At 46.0% G+C, this 17,374-nt stretch overlaps 1 protein-coding gene across 1 annotated transcript in view; it reads left to right on the top strand.

Moving 5' to 3' along the window:
- Window positions 1-13,570, top strand: part of TMEM45B (transmembrane protein 45B) — a 41,705-nt gene extending 28,135 nt beyond the window's left edge. Inside the window, exons 2-6 of the mRNA XM_017871176.1 lie at window positions 6,642-6,827; window positions 8,733-8,939; window positions 9,825-10,009; window positions 11,407-11,552; window positions 12,636-13,570. Of these exons, the coding sequence (XP_017726665.1) occupies window positions 6,650-6,827; window positions 8,733-8,939; window positions 9,825-10,009; window positions 11,407-11,552; window positions 12,636-12,747 (828 nt within the window). The 5' untranslated portion in view covers window positions 6,642-6,649 and the 3' untranslated portion in view covers window positions 12,748-13,570. The remainder of the gene's footprint in view (window positions 1-6,641; window positions 6,828-8,732; window positions 8,940-9,824; window positions 10,010-11,406; window positions 11,553-12,635) is intronic.
- The last annotated feature ends 3,804 nt before the right edge of the window (window positions 13,571-17,374 follow it).

The raw sequence follows: 17,374 nt of genomic DNA, 5'->3' as shown, positions 1-17,374 counted from the left end.
TTTTTTGAGACGGAGTCTTGCTCTGCCGCCCAGGCTGGAGTGCAGTGGCCGGCTCTCAGCTCACTGCAAGCTCCGCCTCCCGGGTTCACGCCATTCTCCTGTCTCAGCCTCCCGAGTAGCTGGGACTACAGGCGCCCACCTCGTCGCCCGGCTAGTTTTTTGTATTTTTTAGTAGAGACGGGGTTTCACCGTATTAGCCAGGATGGTCTCGATCTCCTGACCTCGTGATCCGCCCGTCTCAGCCTCCCAAAGTGCTGGGATTACAGGCTTGAGCCACCGTGCCCGGCAACTTTATATATTCTTAAATCTTAAACTTAAAAAACTTTGTAACAAGCCCAAACATAAATATGATATGTACATATATGTGTGTACACACACACACACACACACACACACACATATCTCTGCCTTTTTGTTGGAGTGGCTTATTTAGTCCATATATATTCATATTAATGGCTCATTTAGTGTATGTATATATATATTTTATATGCATGAAGGGGTAGGAATCAGAGCTATTATATATTGGAACAAAGTCACTATATTTTATCAGAATTAAAATACTATTAAAATAGACCACGGTAACTTAAAGATGCATACTGTAATCCCTAGACTAGAGCATGCAGTAGGAAAAATATATATATAGCTTAAAATATGAAAAAAAGTAATTAAAATGGTATACTAAAATTACTTGTTAGACATAAATGACAGCAGGAAATGAGGCACAGAGGAACAAAAAAATGCATGAGTGACAGAAAACAAATAGCAAAATGACAACTGTAAATATAACCACACCAATAATTACATTGATATGAATGGACTAAATAAGTCCATTCCAATAAAAAGGCAGAGATTGTCAACCATGCAGATTCTCAAGGAATCTCCCTTCTATGCATAGTTTTGGGAATGCTAGACTTACATTAATGGAAGTAAGCCAAGAAAGAAAAATAAATGGCATCCAAGAAACAGGGGATCCAAAACAAGGAAAAGGCTTTTTTGGAAGCTGCAGCAAAAGGCAGGGTGGGCAGAAAACAAGCAAAAGGCAAAGGGAATTTGTAAGATGGTACAGAATGCTTCAGGACAGACAACCAGTTCAATTTCGAAGAGAAGATTCTCAAAACAGGTCTCTAGGAATAAAACAGAAATAAGTTATCTGAGGTTAAAATGTCTAGAATTTAATTTGGTCAACACTTGACAGATCTTTTAGCTCTTTTGAGGAAAAAGATAGTGATCGATATTCAGGAAGATAAACATGTTAAAAAAAAAAGGCAATTATTAACCCCAGAATAAAACAAAAGTATTAGGCCAGGCGCGGTGGCTCATGCCTGTAATCCCAGCATGTTGGGAGGTCGAGGCAGGTGGATCACCTTAAGTCAAGAGTTCGAGACCTGCCTGGCCAACATGGTGAAACCTCATCTCTACTAAAAACACAAAAATTAGCCGAGTGTGGTGGCACCATCCTTAATCCCAGCTACTCGGGAGGCCGAGGCAGGAGAATCACTTGAACCCAGGAGGTGGAGGTTGCAGTGAGCCAAGATCATGCCATTGCACTCCAGCCTGGGCGACAGAGCAAGACTCTGTCTCAAAAAAAAAAAAAAAACAGTGTTAGAGAAAACATAACCACCCATAATACAATACTTGGATCCGCATTCATTCATTCCACAAGTATTTACTGAGTGCTCACTCTGTATCTGGCCCTGCAGTAAGCTGTGGACTAACTACAATAAGCAAATAGATCAAATCTCTGCTTTCCAGAGGCCCACATTTCAGTGGATGAAGACAGATGCTTAAAAAAAAAAATCAGTCTGCAATATCACATGGTGATTCATACTTTACAGAAAAGTTACAAGTCGACATAGATTGAAAAGTGGCGCCGGCCTGTATTTTACATGCAGTAGTCACGGAATACAGTGGCATTTGAACAGAGACCTGAGTAAAGTGAAGGAGACAACTGTTGGCTCCCCGTGGGAACACTGTTCTAGAAGCCACAGACAGTGCAATGTCCTGAAGCAGGAATGGAGTGTTCTGAGCCGTTTAAGGGAATGGAAGGGATCCACTGTGGCAAGGGATGAGTGCTGGGAGAAATCAAAGAGATGGACCAGGATCATATACGGCCTTATTGGCCCTGGTAAGGACTTTGGATTTACAGAGCCATGATAATGAAACTAATGATTTCAATAAGTGAGTATAATGCAACTGCTATGAAAATAGTAGGGTGGGGAGGAGGGTGAGGCTGTGAGAGAGCTCCAGGAAGTTGATAGGTAATGCCTGACAATGATGAATTAACAAATGGCCGCATGCACAAAGTATTAGGTTGGTGCAAAAGTAATTGTGGTTTTTGCCATTAAGTTTGCACCAACCCAACAACTACAATGGTGGAGGTAAATACTGGAGGAAACAGCTGAAAGGGTTGAAAGTGGCTTTGCTGGGGGTGAGGAGGAATAGAACATGAGGCTGTTGCTTTTCAATATAAGCCTTTAATACGACTTGAGTTTTTGAAAACTGCAAACATTTTTTTTTAAAGCTTGTGAAAGTTCTTGTCAATGTGTAAGATATGAAACAGCCCTGACAATGTAGCTGGTGCTAGAGAGACGGGTCTGTCTCCAAGGTTGGAATATGCTGTGCAGACGGGAGATGCTTTACATTCCAGGGTGGTCTTTTCTAGATCACTGTCTTAGTCTGCTTGTGCTGCTACAACAAAACACCACAGACCGGGTAATTTATAAGGAACAAATTTATTTCTCGCAGTTCTGAAGATTTGGAGGTCCAAGATCAAGGCACTGGCCTGTGGTATCTGTTGAAGTCTGCAGCCTCACATGGCAGAAAGGACAAAAAAGGAAACCAACTCCCTCCATCCAGCCCTTTATAAGGGTGCTTAATCCCATCCACAAGGGAGGAACCTTTTTGTCTTAATCATCTCTTAAAGGCCCCACATCTAATACTATCACATTGGCAACACCTGAATTTTGGAGGGGACCCTTTCAAACCATAGCATTCCAATCCTGGCCCCCCAAAATTCGCGTACTTCTCACATACAAAATACATTCATTCCATCACAATTGCCCCCAAAAGACTTAAATCATTCAAACAGGGACTTTAAAATCTAAAGTCCAAAATCTTATCTAAATCAGGTATGAGAGAGACTCATTCACTTTGAGATAAATTTCATCCTGAGGCAAACTTCTCTCTAGCTGTGAGCCTGTGAATTCAAATGACTTGTCTACTTTGATTCAAATACAATGGTGTGGCAGGCACAGGACAGATGTTTCTGGTTCAAAAGGGAGAAACAGGAAGGAAGAAAGAGTAACAACAGGTCTCAAGTGAGTCCAAAACTCAACATTTGATCTTACGCTTGAGAATAATGTTATCTGACTCCACATCTCACCTTCTGGACACACTGGGGTGGGTGCTGGGCCCCCAAGGTTCCAGGTGATACCACCTCCAAGGCTTCCCTAAGTATTGGCCTACTGGGGGGCTCTCTGCAGTGGCTCCACCCCAGTGACAAATCTCTGCTTGGGCCCTGAGGTCAAAGAAATCCTTTCCATCTAGGTGGAGGCAGCCATGCTCCCACAGCTCATACAGTATGCATACCTACAGAGTTAGCACCACAAGGATGCCACCAAGGTTTATAACTTATGCCCTCTGGAGTAGTGGCCCAGCCTACACCTGGTCCTGCTTGAGCCACAGCTAGGGTGACTGAGGAATGCTCTGCTGGAATGTGGGAAGCAGAGACCAAGGTGGCCCTGGGCAGTGATCTCTAAGAGACCCCACAGGCACCTGGGCCCTTCCCCTGAAACTGTTCTGCCCCAAGGCCCTAACCCTCTGGGCCTCTAAAGACCAAGGCAGCCCCAAATGCCTTTGGGGTCATTTTCCCATTGTCTTGATAACTAGCACCTGGCTTCCTTCTACACATACTAATCTCCTTCTCAGTCATGTGGCCATACCCGTGGTTCTGTCTCCTACACATACGTTTTTATCTTGTATATGGCTAGGCTGAGAATTTTTCAAATATTGACGTTCAGCTTTCCTTTTGATGATAAATTCTGCCTTCAAATCATTTCTCTTTTCTCAATTTTTTTTTTTTTTTTTTTTTTTTTTTTTTTTTGAGATGGAGTTTTGCTCTTGTCACCCAGGCCGGAGTGCAATGGCGTGATCTTGGCTCACTGCAACCTCCCCTTCCCGGGTTCAAGCGATTCTCCTGCCTCAGCCTCCTGAGTAGCTGGGATTACAGGCACCTGCCACCACACCCGGCTAATTTTTGTATTTTTGGTAGAGACGGGGTTTCACCATGTTTGTCAGGCTTATCTCTGACTCCTGACCTCAGGTGATCTGCCTGCCTCGCCCTCCCAAAGTGCTGGGATTTACAGGTGTGAGTCACCACGCCCGGCCTCTCAGGTTTTTCTATAAGCAGTTAAGAGAAGCCACACAGCATCCTGAACACTTTGCTGCTTTCTATCTCTTCTGCCAAGTATCCTAGGTCATCATTTTTTTTTTTTTTTTTTTTTTTTTTTTGAGACGGAGTCTTGCTCTGTCGCCCGGGCTGGAGTGCAGTGGCCGGATCTCAGCTCACTGCAAGCTCCGCCTTCCGGGTTTACGCCATTCTCCTGCCTCAGCCTCCCGAGTAGCTGGGACTACAGACGCCCGCCACCTCGCCCGGCTAGCTTTTTGTATTTTTTTTTAGTAGAGACGGGGTTTCACCGTGTTAGCCAGGATGGTCTCGATCTCCTGACCTCGTGATCCGCCCGTCTCGGCCCTCCATAAAGTCCTAGAACACGACATAATTCAGCTAAGTTCTTTGCCACTTTATAACAAGGATAACCTTTCTTCCAGTTTCCAATACCTTGTTCTTTATTTCTGTCTGAGACCTCATCAGAATTCCCTTCACCATCCGTATCTCTATCAACATTCTGTTCATGACCACTTAGGCAATCTCTAAGAAGAACGAGGCTTTCCCCACAGCTGATATCCCACACCTACAGCTCTCCCCTTCTTCTGAGCCCTCACCAGAATCATCCTTAATGCTCCATTCATGGCAATCCAGGCTTTTCTCAGCACTCACTTCAAAGCTGTTCCAGCTTCTATTCATTATCAAGTTCCAAAGCCACTCCCACATTTTTACATATTTGTTATAACACCTGGTTATAAATGTTATAAACGTCTCTGGTACCAGTTTCTTAGTCCCTGTTGTGCTGATATCACAGAATACGACAGACTGGGTAATTTATAAAGAACAAAAATTTATTTCTCACTGTTCTGAAAGCTGGGAGGTCCAAGATCAAGGCACCAGCATCTGGTGTCTGCTGAGGGCTGCATCCTCACATGCAGGAGGACAAATAGGGTGCCAGCTGCCTCCAGCCAGCCCCCGTATGAGGGCATCTACTCCTAGTTCAGGAGGGAGGGGCCCTCATGGCCTAGTCCCTTCTTAAAAGTCCTCTTCTCGGCGTGGTGTGGTGGCTCACACCTGTAATCCCAGCACTTTGGGAGGCCGAGGCGGGTGGATCACCTGAGGTCAGGAGTTCAAGAAGAGCCTGGCCAACAGGTGAAACCCTGTCTCTACTAAAAATACAAAAATTAGCTGGGTGTGGTGGCAGGTGCCTGTAATGCCAGCTACTCGGGAGGCTGAAGCAGGAGAATCGCTTGAACTGGGGAGGCAGAGGTTGTGGTGAGCCGAGATCGCGCCATTGCACTCCAGCCTGGGCGACAGAGCGAAACGCTGTCTCAAAGAAAAAGTCCCCTTCTCTTAATGCAACACCTGGATTTTGGAGGGGACACATTCAAACCATAGCAATCACCAACAACTGGTATTTTTCTCCCACCCTACATATTCTTTAGGTAACCACCCAGGCCAGTGAGGAAAATAATCAATCTACTTCTGAATAAATCCTAGCTATAGTCTCATGCTACCGTAAATGGGATAAAAGCAAACCATGCCCGAAAATTTTTGGAATAAAGTGATGTTTACACCATTATGCTGATTTTTATAAAATGTGAATCATATTGACCATGTTCATTTGTACTAGACCACCACACCAAAACTTTTTTAAATTATTTTCCAGTTAGGTGACAAATGATGTTGTGCTTTCGTTTGTACATCTCTCATTTCCGGGAGATTTATAATTTGTATTATTTTGTGAATCATCCGTTCATGTCTTCTGCCTGTTCTCCTACGGTCTTTTTCTTATTAATTTGTAGAGACTCTAATGTAATAGCTGTTGACCATACAGCTGCCACAAACATGTTTCTGATTTGTTTACCTTTTGGTGTCCCTGATATTAAAAGATGCTTATATAGCTGAACATTTTTCTTTTCTAGTTCCCCCCCTTTATGTTTAGGCCTTGGAAGGTTTCTCTACCTGAGATCAATAAATATTTACCTATCCTCCTCTTTCCCCACCCTCATCCTTTTATTTTGCCCACATGTTTAAAGCATTAAGACAGTGGAGTCCAGTTGGTCATGTAACTCACTTTACAGATGAGACTTCAGTGACGTGACGTAACGTAAAGGCTTGTTTTATGAGAATGTGTTGATCCTTCTTAACGTGGCTTATGATTTGCCACCTCAGGCACGTATTGTATTTCCTGCCAAAATATACATTTGTTTGCCTTCTTCATTAGTCACTTAACAGCCTTCCCCTAATTTTTTAGGTGTCCTGATGGCAAATTTCCAGGGCCATGCGCTCCCTGGGAGTTTCTTCCTGATCATTGGACTGTGTTGGTCAGTGAAGTACCCACTGAAGTACTTTAGCCACACACGGAAGAACAACCCACTGCGTTACTATCGGCGTCTTGAGATCATCGAAGCCGCAGTCAGGACTTTGTTTTCTGTCATCGGTAAGAGCAGGGGTCATTTGGTCCAGGGAATCTCCTCCTCATACCCAGAACCTTTAATTCATGTTTTGAGCCCTGTGAAACAGATGTTTCCACTGGCAGAGATAATAGGGCAACAATTTCCAGAGGGCCACTATTTTATTATAACATCCATTGCGTACAGAGCTTTATAATACGAACGGTTGATGGCTCTCACATCATAGGACACTGTGAAAAACTATCAAATCAACAAGGACACAGGTATGGAAAGTTGTTGGAGCAAAACACCCACTGTATGAAAAAGATCTGACACAAATACAAAGAGAAAAAAACAAAATAGATTGGGCTCACGTACCTGAGCTGTGACAAAGTAGAAAAATCACCTTTTTCCTCAATCGTCTCTCCCTCTAGATCCTTACAGTAGTTGACACCCAACCCATTGGCTCATCCTCATCCTCAAGTCTCAAGTGCGTAGAGAGAGTTTATGCAGATTAATAAATTAGCCAGTGGGAGAGAAAAAGCAGCAGAGGGCTGTTGGAGAGGGAATTTCCTTCACTCTGCCCCCATTCCAACAAGATCCACCCACTCCCACTGTTTCCTTTGTATCCACTCCGCTCCACTGGGGCCCTCCAAGAACAAGCAGTGATGACAGTAACAGGTGTTCTTCCTCAGGACCAGCCCCACCTGGGGGGAATGAGGGGTCTTAATCTGCAACTGACAATCACCACTTGTCATCAGTGGCCTGTGGTTTCTTGGAGAGAGTGAAGCAACATCGCTGGCTTCTCTTGGAGAAAGCAAAGCTTTACACAGCTTTGTTGGCCTCATCCTGCCAAACTTCCCCACTCACCATTCATGCATCAGAGAGGCTTCCCGTGAGAAGTGACAGGGACCTGCGGCTTAAAGGGTCAGGACAGCGTCAACCTTTGCCTAAATAAAGCTAGGACAATTACAGCATTTGGTCCCTTGACTGGGTGAAAAAGGTACTCATTCAACAGCTCTCTGGCACGCCTACCACATGCCAGGAAGTCACTGTTCCAGGCATAGGAGACACACTGGGGAACCACACAGTCTCTGCTGTCACAGGGCTTCCATTCTAGCGTCACTGGGACTTTTCCTGGGTCATTTCCACAACTCCTTGACTCTTTGTGTGGGAATTCAAAAAGGATCTGGCTTGAGAAACAAATATCTGGGGAACAGAGTCCAAAATGTCATCATGGAGGATTTCTTCTAGGCTTCCCCAAGAACATTTTGGGTACCAGACATAAAAACAAATCTTTTGCCTTGTAAATTAGGTATAAAAGTAGAGGGGGTAAGAACGAAGAGCTCTCCTGTGGCGCAGTTTCGTCATTTTCTGGCCCACATCATGGGGCCTCTGCCTTGTTTACCCAGTGTTTTAAAACACAGAGCTGGGAGGGGCACAGGGCTTGCAGAGCTGGCTCTGTGCCCAGGAAGGACACGCACTCAAAGTCAGCTCTGCAGACACGCACCTGGGAGCCGCTTGTGTGTCTCTGCTCAGATTCTGCTTCCAACCTAATCGTTTCTGTCCGGGATTTCTTTCACTGCTCACTTGGCAGGGAAGCCCAGGGATTGTTCTATCAGCCACACTCCGACCTCAGTGATGATGTCTTGCTCATCTCCACTCCTGGACAAACCTCCTGGGGATCTGGTTGCGTTCGCTGATTCTTCTACCCTCAACCCCAAACCCCTAAAAGGAACAAGAATGGCAAGATGTCTACACAGGTTACTCAGCACACACCCCGTTTTATACTGAAGCAGCTGCACCTGAGGCAGCCAAGTAGGTCTGCTGACCCGCGGGCCGCCCTCACCTCACCCCATCTCTGCTTCAGTCTCGCCTTTGGGTTGCTGCTTTCTGCTATTTGTCTTGGAGTTACTCTTCCCTCTAAAACAGCCATTCTCATTTCCCTGCAGGGATCCTGGCTGAGCAGTTTGTTCCGGATGGGCCCCACCTGCACCTCTACCATGGGAACCACTGGATCAAGTTAATGAATTGGCAGCACAGCACCATGTACCTATTCTTTGCAGTCTCAGGAATTGTTGACATGCTCACCTATCTGGTCAGCCACGTTCCCTTGGGGGTGGACAGACTGGTTATGGCTGTGGCAGTATTCATGGAAGGTAATTCTGTGGAACGGATGGAGAGGAAGGATAGCCTGACAAGCCATATTTATGAAGGATCAGAGTACAAAAGACCAGAAATGTTGCAAATATAATAACCTTCCCCAGAAAATCCACATCTCTGGGCTGCCAAAACCGGAATAGGACCTAGTGCTCTGCTCTGGACAGGCCAGGTGGCATATTCCCAAAAGTAGCCCATGAAGGCTTTGAGGCTTGCAGGCAGCTCCCAAAGCCCCTGGTTAACACTGCAGGAGTCCTCCTTGCCATCCCACTGCCGCCAGCAGTCCCTGCTCACGCATGTGCATACTCCTCAGTGTGGATGGATGTGTGCACATACACATGCGTGTACACACAATGCCCCAGCTGGTTGAATGCCCCCATGCAGGGGATACATCCCTTTGGCTAAGCGAAACCACACTGTACCCTTCACCCAGGGAGGTACCGTCTTGCCTCCATCATAAGTCTCAGGAGACCCACCCCGCTGCTAGGGGCGCGCTCCCAGTATGACTCACACTGACTGGGGTATGAAAATCCATTTTGTCATCTAACAACCTCACTTCTGTACCTCGGCGAGTCGAAAAAGGTTGAGGGCAAAACTGAATTTCAAGTATACACATAGTCTGTTACAAGTCAGCAACATGCTTCAGCCGACCCATCCTATACTAACCCACCATGGGTTCCAGAGAGATTTTAAGATACAATCCCCTGCTGCTTTATACTCCTAACATACGAAATACACTTACTCGCATCGGTTTGCTGCCTGTAATGTTATGTAAACTAACTTCCTAAATGCTGAAGAGTCTAGCTGAGACAGGTGTAAGAGGAAACATCGGTGATGGTGAAGGCCAAGCGTGGCACTGACAGCTGCCATCTGGTTTGTGGCAGGTTTCCTCTTCTACTACCACGTCCACAACCGGCCTCCGCTGGACCAACACATCCACTCGCTCCTGCTGTATGCTCTGTTCGTGGGGTGTGTTAGTATCTCCCTAGAGGTGATCTTGCGGGACCACATCGTGCTGGAACTTTTCCGAACCAGTCTCCTCATTCTTCAGGGAACCTGGTTCTGGCAGGTGATTTTCCACACCCAGGCCCCTCGCTGGTATGGATGAAGCAGCCCCACCGAGTGTATCCCTGATTATATGGGGTTTGAAAATGCAGCACTAACATGTCATGCAAAGGGGTTTAGATGACCCTTTTGCCCCCATGCCTACCCTTTGACTTCTAGTTTTATCCATTAACATCCAGAGGATGCGTCAGCAATCCAAAATTTAGAGCATGCACAGTGAGGGTCAGCTGGCCTCCCCAGAGGATGGGCTCATGCCTTTCACAGGCTCTGCCTGCTAAACTGTCCACTGGAAATGTGGGCCCTGAAGTTCTGTTTTGTTGTTTCTTTTGAGAGAGAATCGCCCGGTCACCCAGGCTAGAGTGCAATAGCACAATCTTGGCTCACTGCAACTTCCATCTCCCAGGTTCAAGCAATTCTCGTGCCTCACCATCCCGAGCAGCTCAGGTTACAGGTGCCTGCCACCACATCTGGCTCATTTTTTTTGTATTTTTAGTAGAGACAGGGTTTCAGCAGGTTGGCCAGGTTGGTTTCGAACTCCTGACCTCGTGATCCGCCTGCCTCGGCCTCCCAAAGAGCTGGGATTATAGGTATAAGCCACTGCACCTGGCCCTGTTGTGTTTTTAAGCAAGACTTAAAATTAACCTGAAGCCATTTTTTTTTTTTTTTTTGAGATGGAGTCTTGCTCTGTCACCCAGGCTGGAGTGCAGTAGCATCTTGGCTCACTGCAAGCTCCACCTCCCAGGTTCACGCCATTCTCCTGCCTCAGCCTCCCAAGTAGCTGGGACTACAGGCACCCACCACCACGCCCATCTATTTTTTGTATTTTTAGTAGAGATGAGGTTTCATCGTGTTAGCCAGGATGGTCTCAATCTCCTGACCTCATGATCTGCCCACCTCAGCCTCCCAAAGTGCTGGGATTGCAGGCGTGAGCCACCGCGCCTGGCCTTTTTATTTTTTGAGACGGAGTCTTGCACTGTGGCCCAGGCTGGTGTGCAGGTGTCACGATCTCGGCTCACTGCAACCTCCACCTCCCAGGCTCAAGCAGTTCTCCTGCCTCAGCCTCCCAATTAGCTAGGATTACAGGCGCCCACCACCACGCCCAGCTCATTTTTTGTATTTTTAGTAGAGACAGGGTTTCACGATGTTGGCCAGGCTGGTCTCGAAACTCCTAACCTCATGATCCGCCTGCCTGAGCCTCCCAAAGTGCTGGTATCACAGGCGTAAGCCACCGCACCCAGTGAGAGCCATTTTTCTATGTGAAAAGGTCTTTCGATGCTAACGAAGTGTGGGAACTACGAGGTAGTGGTAACATACGGGCCACTTCGGTGGCCACAGGAGGATGGCTAGGTTGCTTCTCAGGACAACCAACCCTAAGACCAACTTCTCTGTGTAATCCCCTAGATTGGGTTTGTGCTGTTCCCACCTTTTGGAGCACCCGAATGGGACCAGAAGGATGAGGCCAACCTCATGTTCATCACCATGTGCTTCTGCTGGCACTACCTGGCTGCCCTCAGCATCGTGGCCATCAGCTATTCTCTTGTTTACTGGTATGTCTGAGACTTCAGTGAAGCTTTTCCTCCTAGCTCTAAGCAGGACTGATGTGATTAACTCGCACCATCTGATGAGTGCCGACTACACGTCAAATTCTGTGCAAGGTACTCTCATGCAGGGAAGGTGTCACTAGCCTTATTTGCAAACAAGGGGAATGAAGCTTTTCAAAATTAAAGGACCTGTCTGGGTCATAGTAACCTGAGGGACCCAGGTTTCAAATGCAGGCCTCACAGATTTTAAGCCTGTGGTGTGGTGGGGAAAACCGAAATGGGAATCAGTACTGGATGGTAGTCCCCGCGGTAACGGTTCATTCTGGACCCATCGATCTTACTTCCGGACCTGCCCTCCCTGCTTCCCAGAGACGATGTGACAATCAAAAAATAAACCAGAGCAGAATGTTAAGACAAACTGCACTCCACCCCTCACCGAAGTCCTCATTAGAGGTAGATACATAACAACTATGGACTCCTATGCGCTTGCTGCGCCCCAGGCCCAGTGGAAAGCACCTACACTCTATTATCCCATTTAATCTTCATTGCTCTATGAAGTATGCGCTGTTAAAGGCTTCAAAAAGCTGAGTAACTTGACCAAGGTCACCCCACTAATAAATGGCAGAGCCTCTCAGTGCAAGGGTGACTTTTAGCAAATGGTATTACCAGTTCTATTTGCTGTTTGGCTGCCCCTACCTTTCTTTCTAAGTCATTTCTCTAGATCCCAAGTAGAATATTAGGTTGGTGCAAAAGTAACTGATTTTTGCCATTATTGCATCCAGAAAGTTCCATATGGACCCAAGAGAAGGGAGCTCAAGTCAGTTTCTTCTAGTTCTGCTGCCCAGCTACTGAAACAGTAAACCAAGATAGGCAGGAGACCTTGGCCTTAATTATGACATTCAGTAGTTTCCACCAATGCCCCTTTATCTACTGATATTTCCTAAGAAGTCTAGTTTATAGACATGTAATCACAGTATTTGATAGAAATATAAAGAAAATAGTTTAAGAACCAGTAGATGCCTTCACATCCTTGGGTAATGGATTAAGGGAATCTCTGGCTAATTGGCTCTTATTGTTTCTCTATTAAAGCCTTTTGACTCGGATGAAGAGACACGGAAGGGGAGAAATCATTGGAATTCAGAAACTGAATTCAGGTGACACTTACCAGACCGCCCTCTTGAATGGCTCAGATGAGGAATGAGCCGAGATGTGGAGGGCGTAGATGTCCCACCGAACAGCTGGAATGAATGGAGTTCATCCCCCCACCTGAATGCCTGCCATGGTCTGATCTTAAGGGTCTATATATTTGCACCTCCTCAGTCAACACAAGACTGGAGGTTCTAGAACAGGAAATCAGGCCTACAGCATCCTGTGTATCTTGCAGTTGGGATTTTTAACACGATTTAAAGTCTGTGTTGGTATAGTACCCCTCATAAGGAAAAATTAAGGCCTCCAAGCAGCAGGCCTTTGTGCCTCAGTGTAAAGAGAAATCAAGAGATGCTAAAAGCTTTACGATGGAAGTGGCCTCATGGATGAATCCAGGATGTGAGTCCAGCAGGAGGACTTGCTGCTTTTGGTAACTTATCCCTTTTTCTCTTAAGCAAGCAGGTACTTTTTTATTAGAAATATGTTAGAATGTGTAAGCAAATGACAGTGCCTTTAGAGTTCTAACTCTAACTGACATATTTTTTAAAAGTAAAATAATTCACAAGTTTTGGTATTTTAAACTACTGTTAAACATATCATAACTAATCATACCAGGGTACTAAACCACTGTTTGTAAGTGACAAAATTAGGCCAAAGGTGATTTTTTTTTTAATCAGGAAGCTGGTTAATGGCTCTACTGAAAGTTGGGGCCCTGATGTTTTGACTCCTCAAAGTCACCCTAACATAAGATCTGATAGGAAAGCTGTATAATGAGGTAGAGAGAAAAATATCAGGTATGGAAGGCTTTCAATTTTAATATAGCTGAAAGCAAAGGATAAAGAATTCAGAATTAGTAATGTAAAGTATTGAAACCCTAATCTTGCTTCTGGATCTGTTCTTTTTAAAAAACTTCCTTCACTGCACCTGTAATCCCAGCACTTTGGGAGGCTGAGGCAGGCGGACCACAGGGTCAGGAGATCGAGACCATCCTGGTTAACATGGTGAAACCCCGTCTCTACCGAAAATACAAAAAATTAGCTGGGCATGGTGGCAGGTGCCTGTAGTCCCAGCTACTCAGGAGGCTGAGGCAGAAGAATGGCGTGAACCTGGGAGGGGAGCTTGCAGTGATCCGAGATCACGCCACTGCACTCCAGCCCAGGTGACAGAGCAAGACTGTCTCAAAAAATAAAAACTTCCTTCAACAAGTATTTATTAAATATCTACTTTGCAACAGCACTGAGATGGCTGTAAGGACTCCTGAGACAGGTGTCCAGCAAGGAGTTTATAGTCAAACAGGAGAGACATGCCAGTAGTCACACCCAGTGTGACGGGTGCTATGAAAGACAAGGACAAGCCACGATGAGAAAAAGGAGAGGAGGGGAAATACAGAACTTGCCCTGTAGAGAAAACCCATCCCAGGCTGAGACAGTAGCACATTAAAAAATGAAAGCATAACAAATATGGAGAACTTAAAAAGATTAAGTTCTACAAACTGATAAAAGTGGGTTAGGACCAAGTTGATGGGCCTCAGAGACCAAATAATACTTTCCATGTGCATAGTATTTTTCAGATTCTGAGATGTGCCCGATCTCATCTGGTTCTCACAACCGCTTGTAATGTGTAAGAGCATGAGGTCTTTCAGAAAACCTGGCAGTGCTAGCTGGGCACAGTGGCTCGTAATCCAGCACTTTGGGAGTCCGAGGCGGGTGGATCACGAGGTCAAGAGATTGAGACCATCCTGGCCAACATGGTGAAACCCTGTCTCTACTAAAAATACAAAAATTAGTTGGGTGTGGTGGCGGGTGCTGGTAGTCCCAGCTACTTGGGAGGCTGAGGCAGGAGAATCACTTGAACCCGGGAGGCAGACGTTGCAGGGAGCTGAGATTGTGCCACTCCACTCCAGTTTGGTGACAGAGCAAGACTCCATCTCAAAAAAAAAAAAAGGAAAGAAAAGTTGGCTGGCCTAAGACCACGCAGATGCCAGGTGGCAAAGCCAGTCTTCAGTATGACTCCAAAACCAGGCCTCTCTCACCATTCCACTCTGCTACGTCACACAAACCCAGGAGAGAATTTACATCCAGCACTGCATGCGCTTTGGAAGAAATGCTGTACTTCACTAAATGAAGGTAACCTCCCAGGGTTAGCCAGCCTTTCAGAGTTGAAGTCACTGCTTAGGGATTCAAAATGAGCTACTAAAAGCACTAATTTAGTTATTAGAGAACCCCGGGTTCCACTTTCAGGAGCCACCTTGTTTGGCCAGTGGAGAAACACAAGCATTCTTCATTCAACAAATACTGAAGGACCTATTATTGGCAATCAACATAAAATGTCTTCTTTCCTTGGGGACTGGAGGTGGGCAGAAGGACCTATTCAGTTTTACTTTCAAAAAAAAGATCCACATGAGTTATTTTTAAGTGTACCATATTTTAAGAAAATGTACTATTTTCTCCAGAGTGAGGGGCTGAGGTGTAAAGAACAGATATATTAAAATGTATTTAGATGCCCTTCACACAGCAAGGCTTGTGATGCCTTCATGGAAGTAATCAACCCTATCATAAACATTATTAGATGTGGTATTAAAGTATAAACTGATGACAACACTATTCTCCACATCCTGTCTTAGATGTGTTTTCTGAATAATTTTACCAATCTCTGTCAACCAGAGGCTCAATCGTTGCCACCAGAAGCCCTTCTGGAATCATTCCCTACAAAACACGCACCATGGCTGGATGCAGTGGCTCACGCCTGTAATCCCAGCACTTTGGGAGGCTGGAGCAGGTAGATCACCTAAGGGGAGGAGTTGGAGACCAGCCTCGCCACCATGGTGAAACCCCATCTCTACCAAAAACACAAAAATTAGCAGGGCTTGGTGGCGCATGCCTATGACTGATCCCAACTACTCAGGAGGCTGAGGCAGGAGAAAAGCTTGAGCCCAGGAGGCAGAGGTTGCAGTGAGCTGAGATTTCGCTGCATCACTCCAGCCTGGGCTACAGAGTGAGACTCCATCTCAAAAACAAAAACAAAACACTCACCATCGCTGCGCCATTCATCTTTCACAAACCTGAAGCCAGCATATGAAGGAAGCTAGTGTGGCACAAATCCTGGGCTGTCACCGTAAACAGCTCCGGTAGGGAGTTTCCATTCTACGCTATTGTTATTCCACCCACAGGCTGGATAGTGCCGAAGTTACACGTCCTGACGAGTCAGCATCCTGAAGCAACCTGAACTGTACACTCACTCCCTGCTCTCCAGAATGCACATGTCTGCATGTGCAAAAAAACGACAAGCAGAGTCAGTTGACCTCAGCAAACAGGAATGCAGGCAGGGCTGTGGCTGAATGCCAGAGCTACTTTTATGAAATTCCTTGTTAAGTAAATTCAGAAGGGGTTTGTTTGTAGCTGGCAGTAAATACCTAAGACAGGATCTCTGGAATTTCTACTTTCTTTTTTTTTTTCTTGTTTAAAAACTGCCACATGGCCTTCCAGGTGAAAGGTGATTCTTGAAAATAACAAAGATACGCAAGTATCAAAGGACTGTCAAACGCAGACACACTCGCCTTTCTCAAGTGGAAAGACCCATTTCCCCGCACTACATCCTACCTCTCCCCAACTGCCAACCTCATCCCGTGCCAGTCTCCTTGCTCATCACAAGCTCAACCTGGGAGGCCTATTCACTTCTGCTCTCTGCAATGCAGGCTTCCCACCTCCTAAGACTGGATCGCCCCCAGGCTCGCCAGGATACACCACAGCCCTCCTGCCCAGAGGAAGGTGACAGAAAGAGACTGACTTAGAATCAGAAGCCTCTCTTTAACTTCAACGCAGACTCATGTCTTCCAACGGTTAAAAGAGGAATGATGACACTGGTTTTACAGAATTGCTCTACACGATATGTCTGTGAAAGAGCTGTGGAGCCAGCCAGCCTCCCAGAGCCTCCTCCACTTCTCGGCAACCGCCTAACCACCCAACAGCTAAGCCAGGCTCCTTCCATCCCACATCCTCCAGCTCCACCTCTTCACCCAGAACCCACAAAAGAGCTTCAATACACTCCAAAAATGAAAGATACGTTTTTAATAATTTAGGCACTTTCAAGAGAGTCATGGAAGCCCTATCACCTCAGAAAGCCTTTACCACTCACTGCTGCCCCAAAACAAGAGACACAAATATTGTTGACAACCAGTGCTTGAATTAATCACATTTTAAAGTATCGTCCTGAACTCTCCTTGTAGCTGACAGAGGCTGAGAAGCATGAAATAGCCAGGATTAAATGACCTGCAAATCTAGACTGGCTTCTTTTGGGGCTGGTACTGCCAGGCAGGCAGATCCCTGTTCCTTGTACCCCCACTGTCCTCCACCATCTCTACTCTGGAGCAAGGGTCAAAAAACTTTTTTTTTTTTTTTTTTTTTTTTTTGAGACGGAGTCTCGCAGGCTGGAGTGCAGTGGCATGATCTTGGCACACTGCAACCTCCACCTCCTGGGGTCAAGCAATTCCCCTGCCTCAGCCTCCCGAGTAGCTGAACTACATGCACACACCACCATGACCGGCTAATTTTTTGTAATTTAGTAGAGACAGGGTTTCACCATGCTGGTCAGGATGGTCTCGATCTCCTGACGTTGTCATCTGCCCGCCTCGACCTCCCAAAGTGCTGGGATTACAGGTGTGAGCCACCGAGCCCAGCCACCAA

The sequence above is a fragment of the Rhinopithecus bieti genome, unplaced genomic scaffold (genome assembly GCF_001698545.2).
Source record: "Rhinopithecus bieti isolate Rb0 unplaced genomic scaffold, ASM169854v2 scaffold_5750, whole genome shotgun sequence".
NCBI classification, from domain to species: domain Eukaryota; kingdom Metazoa; phylum Chordata; class Mammalia; order Primates; family Cercopithecidae; genus Rhinopithecus; species Rhinopithecus bieti.
This window is presented reverse-complemented; position numbering and strand designations above follow the sequence as displayed.